The sequence below is a fragment of the Gavialis gangeticus genome, unplaced genomic scaffold (genome assembly GCF_001723915.1).
Source record: "Gavialis gangeticus isolate Ggan-Ray unplaced genomic scaffold, GavGan_comp1, whole genome shotgun sequence".
Lineage (NCBI taxonomy): Eukaryota > Metazoa > Chordata > Crocodylia > Gavialidae > Gavialis > Gavialis gangeticus.
The window spans coordinates 12,252,939-12,261,331 of NW_017729033.1; the positions used below are offsets into that span (position 1 = coordinate 12,252,939).

Below are 8,393 nucleotides of genomic sequence, written 5' to 3' on the forward strand. Positions count from 1 at the left end.
AGGACAAACCACATTGTTGTAAGTAAGTAAATAAGGGTCCACACATACAATTGTGGACTCCAAGATGAACATGAGTCGTCAATGTGATGAAGTGATCAACAAGGCTAACTGCACTTTATCATGCATTAGCAGGTGCAAGACGAATAGGTCCAGGGAGGTGATGCTTCCCCTCTATGCAGCGCTGCTCAAGCCAAAATAGGAGTAAGAGCGCCGCACTTCAAGGGGGATGTGGAGAATCTTGAGGGTCCAGAGGAAGGCCACTCGTACAGTTGGGGGCCTGTAGACAAGGCCCTACGAGGAGAGACTGATGGACCTGAATTTCTTCAGCCTTCTCAAGAGAAGGCTGAGAGGTGATCTTGGGGCTGCCTACAGATTCAATCAGGGGAGGGCAGCAGGGAATAGGAGATGCTTTATTTACTAGGGCACCCCCGGGGTAACTAAGAACAATGGCATTAGAAAGAGCTTCTTCACAGTAAGGTTTGCCAGAATCTGGAATGGGCTCCCAAGGGAGGTGGTGCTCGCCCCTACCCTGGGGGTCTTCAAGAGGAGACTGGACAAGCACCTGGCTGGGTTCCATGTATTTCACTGTTTAATACCAATTCAGTTATGCCAGTGAAACTTTATTTGGATCCGACCTAAGTGCATTTGAATCTGCACATGTATGAACACTGCCAGCATCCCCAGTACAAAGAGAGATCCTGGACATTTCAGTACTGCATATAAACACCAGTTTTAAACACCTAAAGTTGGAGATTATGCATGCCTGTTAAGGATTGCTGAGCTTCCTAGAATGAGAAGTAACTGCCATATGTGATCTGTTCAAATGTAAGTCTCAACTATATGACATTTCAATATCGACAGTGTGTCCAAGCTTTAAAACAAAGTGTTCTCACAGCTTGCTTGCTTCCTTTAGCACAACACAAAGTCCATTTCAATCATCAGCTTCAGTAATTTAGTTTGTTTTATCAAAGACCTGTGACAAATAACCAAGTTTATTTTATTACAACGTCATGATAGCAATTCCACAGTTAAAGGGCTTACAGGTTTCATGATCGTTTGAAAGCTAAATGTCAGATTCTCAGCCCTATATTATATAAATATATATATTTAAGTGAATAAGAAGAGCTTGCGAGCCTTTTTCAAGTTATTCAAGTGTGGAGAGAGATACACTTGGCAATCCTTTCCAAGGCAGAGCACAGAACAACCTCTAATGCAAAGCCAGCTTAAATTCCAAGCTTTTTGTGGATTTAATCCAGGAGTGCATGCTTTTCAAATGGCTGAAGAAATATGGTTTAAAAGAGGAAAAAAGAATAGAAAAGAAACAGTTGTTCAATAAAGTGTGGTTCTACATCTGAGCAGTTAGATGTCTGGGGAGCCATGCACTTCACAATAAATTAACAAAGTCACTTTATCCTACCTGTGCCCACAAAATATAAAATAATAATCATCAATATGTTATAAAATGGCTCCATGTTTATAGTTTTCCACGCCTGTCTATACTGAAAAAGTTTACCAAAGGCTGCCACTGATTATTTTATTGGTTGGGACTTCTACCCACACTGTAATGAGACGGGAGTTTTGTGGTATGAGACTTACAGAAAGAGAGTCCCTGCTACAAGCAGCTGGCAGGACAGATGAGGGAAACAGAACTGCAATGATGCATCTAAATTCACAGGAGGCAGAAGCAGGCCTAGGGATAGAAGCCAAGGGACAGAAGTCCCAGTGAAGGCCTTCGACCACTAACTACACCACACCACCTGCCTCTGAGCAGGTCTAATCAACTGCATGGGAGAAGTCAGGGTGCCTCCATGCAAGTACAACTAACCTTTGTGGAGTATAGCAAAACTCTTCTCCCATTACCAGGCTTCAGCCTTGTGTTAGTAAGTGTCAAGTCCATTCTTCATAAATGCATCCCTGCAGTTTATTCAGTGACAGTAGTTCAACTTGGACTGGAAACCTTAGCCTTTGACCACTGATATCAGAGATGAGTGCTGCCTCCACTGTTTACTTTTATTTGGGGGAAGAAGAGGAAGGGGGCTTACACTCTCAAATCATAGGAGGTAGGCATCCCTCTATCCATCTAATGAGACAACAAAAACGTGCATCTCGCTGGACATCTAGGAGCGTGGCTGTAGAGCCCCCTCTGAAATCAAAGCTATGAAAATAGCCTATTTCAGCCAGATTGCTTCTCTGAGCCTTTAAAACCTACATCAGTGGTTCCCAATCAGGGTGTCCTGGGGTTTCCCCAAGATCCTTTGAAGGGTGCCATGAGCTGTGAGGAGGTAAGGTAGTGGTGAAGAGATAAGTAGATAAGGGCAGGCTCAAGCTTAACCTGCCTGTTCTCCTACCCCCACTGCCCAGCCCCTCTGCAAGGAGGTAGGCACTGTAATAAATTAGTTTGTTTTTGAAATGAGGTGCTGCTCAATTCACAAGTTATGGAGAGGTGCCTCAAGTCTAAAAAGACTGAAAACTACTTGGTCTATATAATAAAACCATATATAGCAACATGAACTAATTTTGCTGCTGTGCACTGAAAAACCAAATGAAATAAATATGAAGTGATCATGAGAAATACCCCAGGATCAAATCACACTTCAAGTTGGTTTGAGCCCTCCTGGGACTGACTGAGACAGCAACTTAACACCCCTTGCTGGAATCCAGGATGGCCTTGCTCTAAGTACAATCTTGATGTAGTTTCTCAAAGCAGCAGCACCATTTATCCCATGGATATCAATGCAGACAGATAGGCCCCATCTGATCCTGCAGAATCACTGAAGGTCAAGTTCTTTGGAGGTCAAGTCATGAGCTCACCCAACTACTTAAGAGATAAGTAGTTGGAGAAAGGAAAGGAAGGGGGTTTAAACTCGTCAATCATAACAGAATCAGGAGCTTGATATGGTACAGTAACAGAGAGCATTACATATGGCTTACAAGTACCTCCTTGCTTGTTGCAAGTGGAAAACTTTGCAAGTAGAATGGTTCCTAGGAAAAGTTTTGTTAGATCTACAGAAAACAAGGACTCTTCAATTGCCTCCCTTTTCTCTTTAAGAAAAATGAATTGCCTAAAAGCTTAATTTTAAATTTCTTTAGAAAAACCAAGTTTAAACTTTGTGTTTATAAGATTATTTTCAACGCTGAGATTGAGTGTAGTATTTAAGTTTGTGTCCATGCTGAGATTTATTGCAGCAACTTAAATCCTGACATGTTTATGCTGGTGTAGCACCATCAGATCTTGTACCTTGCACCCTGGTTTTTATAAGTTACAGATCAGCTTTGCAAGAGGCTAAAAAGCCCTGGTAAACACCACTTTAATCTGCATAGGGACACCCCAGTTGAGTTTGTTGCTGCTCAGCTGCAGGGAATTGAAGCACAGTGAAAACCAGTCGTGTCCATCCATTAATGTCCACAAAGTTCAGAGGAATGAAAAATAAATAAATAGACAAAAATCAAATCAAGCTTCCCCCCCCGCTTCCTGAAATTAAACACTTGAGTTAAACCCAAGCATGAAGCTGCTCTGTCCCTGTCCAGCTAAGACATCCCCTTTGCAGCAACTGAAGCTGAGGATCTGTGCACTGCCTCTACGACAGCCAGGAAGCTGGCAAACAGAGTGAAGGGGAAACGCTTAACCCTTCTCCCCCTATATTCACTTGAAATAACCAGGAGGCTTGGGCCTGTCAGTGGATGGATGTGGGTGAAAAAGGAGGAAACAACCACTAAAAAGCAATTTCAATTAAATAGTAAGTTGTCAGGCTTTTGTGCGACTGCTTAAAATAGCTTTTTTCCTATAGCATTAGATGTACCTAAGAACATCAATGGCTGCCATTTACTGAATCACGCTATAGGTTGATCGCCCCCAGTATCCTGCATCACACACAACCTCCTGCTAAAGTCCTGGCTATGCTTCTACCTGCACCTTTTCTTGTATGCACTTCCCATCCACGGCCCCACCAAGCTCCGGGACCTCCTGGTCAATCTCTTCCTGGCTCTGCCCACACTGGCCATCTACCAGGCCGGGAGGGAGCCTGGGCAAGCACAGGGCTGTTTTCCTCTTACTCCTGCTCATCTCCAGGCAGAGATTCACTGGTCAGCATCCACAGGGTCCTCTGCCTGGTTCAGGGGGTCACTGGTCTCTGGCCAGCATGCTCTGCTCGGTGTCCTCTTTTGACTCCCATATTGTTAACCTACGATCATCACGATCATGCTTGTTTTTTTTCTTTCTTTTGACCCCCATAATTAGCTGTTGTGCTCTCACTGGCATCCCCAATTGAAGTAGTCTTCTAGTGTTCTTGGTGGGCCTAGGCCCACCATCCCTAGGTGCAACACAAGCCTGTATCACATAGTGGGAAAAAGCAGATGCTGAAAGAGAGAGTGAACAAAGGTATGACCAGGTCCCACCCACCCCATTCCCCTTCCACTTGCAGCCTCCAGAATTCAAGTAATGTTTAGGTACTTTTTTAGTACCTATGTTTTCCCCTCCTACTGCCTAGAATAACACTCTTGAGTTAAATTTTAGGACCGTTTAAGAACATGTAGAGATACTGAAGGAAGAATCTTTGTTCAACCATGGATATCATTCTCTCTGTAGGGAAGCCCCAGACTACAAATGGAAGAGTTCAAGCATAGCAGCAAGCAAGCGGGTCTGAAAGGCAGCCCAAATACTAAGTAGAAGACACTTACAACAAACATGAGGAGACCTAGTGTGAATGGCCACCTGGGCTAGTAACTCCTAGTCCCTACCAAATTCCCTCCCTCTCCTGAGTCAAAAAGCTTAGTGGGAGCACAGCAATGCATGTTTCTGTCTGGGTACCAAGTGCAGATTCAGCTGCCTTGAAGTCAACCAGCCAGGGAAGCCGAAAGGGACGTTGCTTCAGCCAAATTAAGACAAAAACCAGAGACAGCCATAATCAAGCTTCTCAATAAGTAGCTGCTTTTGTTACAAGCTGCTGAACTCGCCGGCCCTATCCCAGACTGTCTCCCACCCTCACCCCGAGAAAGGTGCCCCAATGATGGCCAGTGACACACAGGCCTCCACATAAGAAACCCTGGACCCTTCTACAGGGTGTTAAAAAATGAAACCAACTTGCAAGAGAGCACTTGGGGGAAACTTGCAGAGATTTACCTATTTTATCTTAAGCTCCCTCTTCCTAGCCTGCCCCCAAACTAACCTAGTAACAGAGAAGATTTCATTTAAGACTTCCTTTTTTTTTTTTTTTTTTTTTTTGCATGGAAACAGGGACTTCCATCGCCAGGCCCATGACACCCCTCGCACACATCACAAAGCCAGTGTAAGGGTCTAAAGGTACCGCATGTTTAAGCAGAGTATGCACTTGCTGGACAAGCGGTTAACTGGTGTTAGGCAACAGGCAAAACCCAGCCGGCCCTTGCGGTCTGCAATTAAGCACATTAAGCCCTGATCCAAACTGCATCGCAGTGCAGCCCCCCAGCCCCACAGTCCTGCACAGCCACCGCGTCGCACTGGATGGGCCTGACCCGAGTGCAGGGACTCTCAGCTCAGGGCACCTCAGGAAGGGCCAGCTCGCAGCTTGCACTTGTTTTTGCCTACAGGAAACAGAAGGCAGGGCAGATTTGCACCTTGCAGGCTGCCAAGAGTGCGTGTGCCTATATGCACACACTTGTGTGAGCATGTGGGTGTGCCTCAATGCATGTGTGTGCATGTGCAGGTGTGTGCACATATGCATGTACATGTGAGCATGTGTGCGCCGGTGCACATTCATGTGTGTGCATAGAGATGTGTATGTGTGCATGTGGACATATGCATGTGCACAGGCACAGGTGTGTGCACATGCATCAGCATGTGTAGAGGTGTGCACATGTACACACATACATTCACGTACATAGAGGTGTGTTGTATATACATGCATATGGACATATAAGCGTGCACACACATATGTGCATAGAGGCACGTGGATGTATATGTACAGGGGGTGAGTGTGTGCGTGCACACGCATATAGACATGAATGTATGTGCACATATGCACGTGTGCACGGCTACACACCTGCAGAGGTGCATGTACATTTATGCATAAAGAGATGTGTGCAGACGTGTGTGTGCGTCTGCATACAGAGGTATACGTGGCGCACTTCTGCATGTGTGCGTGCCTCGCCGGGTCCGTGCCAGGCCGCGAGGCGCCGGGGCGAGGGCGAGGACCAGGCCCGGGAACCCCACCAGCCCCAAGCCATGGCCCCGCGGGCCCCGCTCCTCGCCCGAGGGGAGGGGAGGGGAGGCGCGGGTGGACTCACGGCGGAGGAGGCGGCCAAGGCCGCGCGCGGCGCCGCTGAGGTGGGACATCGTCTCCTTCCCCGCTGACCCCGCGGCTCGGGCAGGCCGGCGTTGCAGAACGCCCGCGCGGAAACCGCCCTCCGCACCGGCAACGCGATGGGCAGCCGCGCCCCCTCCCGGCTTTAGGACCCCGCGCAGCTGCCGCCGCCAATCGGCGCCGCGCGGGAGGACGCCGAGGCCGCGCGGCATTGTGGGGGGTGTAGTTCGGGAAGGTGTGGGGGGCAGGAGCTCTGTACCGCAGGGGTGGCTGTAAGGGTGCACGCTGCTGGCACTGGGTATCCACAAAATAACCCTAGAGATTCACAGAAGTGTAGGTGTCAAATAGGGGCCAGGCAATAAGGGTGGCAGGAGGTTGTGTCCAGTCCAGCCCCTGCACAGAGCAGGACCAGTCCCAGTTGCATCCTTCCAGACCAGGGTTTGTCCACCTGGGTTTCAGCACCTCCCAGGATGAAGATTGCACCAACTCTGCACTGGGCGACCTGTTCAGTGCTTCACCCCCATCCCAGGGAGGATGTTTTTCCCTAATATCCAACCTAAACTTATTGCCACTGACACCCATTGCTCCTCGGCCCATCACCCGCCACCTCTGAGAACATCCCAGCTCCGTGAGTTCGGTAATACAGGCAATCCTTGGACTTACCACGCAATTGGTTCCTGAAAACTGCATCTTAAGTTGAAACATTGTAACCCATTGTTTCCCATAGGAAACAGTGTTATAAATGGGGGATCGCTTCCTGTACCAGAGCCCGATACCCTATTTTCACCAAAAATAACCCAGAATTTTGTACTTGATCAATTATAGATGAGTAATATAGCTACATTAATGTATTTATATTGTAAATAGCAATCATATTGATTTGAAAGGACTTCTCTGAGTTGACTTTGCTGGACGTTTTGAAGGGCTCTAGGTGGGACATTTTGAAGGGTTCTTGGCTGGAGTCGTCTCAGGAGTCTCGGCTGCAAGTTTTTCTGGATCCTTGTCTGCTTTCTGAAAGAAAGTGTCCAAGCAATTTTGGACAGATGCTCTCCAGGGAGATGAGCGATGCAGTGAACTTGTTCGCTGATGTGGCGCCGCGTCAGATCAAGCGTTGTAAACTCAAAACTGACATCAGAAAGTTGAAACAGGGTGTCAATTTATAAACATTGTAAGTGCAAAATGTTGTAGCTTGAAACATTGTAAGTCAAGGACTGCCTGTAATCAGGCATGTTACATTCGTGGATGCAGCAGGGACAAGTCCCGGCCTATAGAAGTGCATGGGGAACCGCCTGTCAGAGAGCTGAAGGCTGCTACAAATTCCCCCTAAGTCTCCTCTTCTCCAAACTACGCAAGTTTAGTTCCCTCGGCCTCTCCTCATAAGTGATGTGCCCCTGCCCTGTCTGCCCTGCTGTGGGTTTCGAGCTCTTGGCCGCAGAAAAGTGCTTCCATTGAGAGACACAGGTGGCCAGGTTAGTCTGAAGTCAAGTAGGCAGGGCAGATTCATGCTTTAAGACTAACTGGAGCAGATATGTGCATAGAGAGCCCAAGCTTTCATGGGCTGAAGCTCACATCATCAGATGCTGTGAATCATCTCACGAGTAATCCCTCCATTCAAGGATGGTTTCTATCACAGCTTGGTGTATGAGTTTAGAGATGGCTTCAGGGGTTGTTTCCTGTGGTGCAAACCCCTGCATAACTTCATTTAACATGAGGAAGCACAGCAACAGCAACCACATGGTCTTGACAAGGTGTCAATTTGGGCCCCAGGGCAAAAGAAAACCCTAGACCAGCTCACAACCCAAAAGTGGGTTGTGAAGGATATCTGAAAGGGTCATGAGGCATTATGGAAAAAATATGGAAAAATGTGGATGTCACTTGGGAGTAATGTAGGGCCTCACGTTGATATTGCTGTTAATGTTTCCCTGATGATATGCATGTCTATCTTTCAAATGAAGACTGCTGAGTGGCTTTAACTTGTAGCATGCAATAATATTTTGGGAGCAAAATACTTGTGTGTTTTCTACTTAAACTATTTACTGGGTCGAGGTTTACAAATGGGTCCTGGGACAAAAAAGGTTGAGAACCACCACCCTAGATGACAGGAGACCTCTGTCT

At 47.1% G+C, this 8,393-nt stretch overlaps 1 protein-coding gene across 1 annotated transcript in view; it reads right to left on the bottom strand.

The window, feature by feature from the left end:
• Window positions 1-6,369, bottom strand: part of SUCLG1 (succinate-CoA ligase alpha subunit) — a 27,942-nt gene extending 21,573 nt beyond the window's left edge. Inside the window, exon 1 of the mRNA XM_019526373.1 lies at window positions 6,262-6,369. Within this exon, the coding sequence (XP_019381918.1) occupies window positions 6,262-6,310 (49 nt within the window). The 5' untranslated portion in view covers window positions 6,311-6,369. The remainder of the gene's footprint in view (window positions 1-6,261) is intronic.
• Between the last annotated feature and the right edge of the window lie 2,024 nt (window positions 6,370-8,393).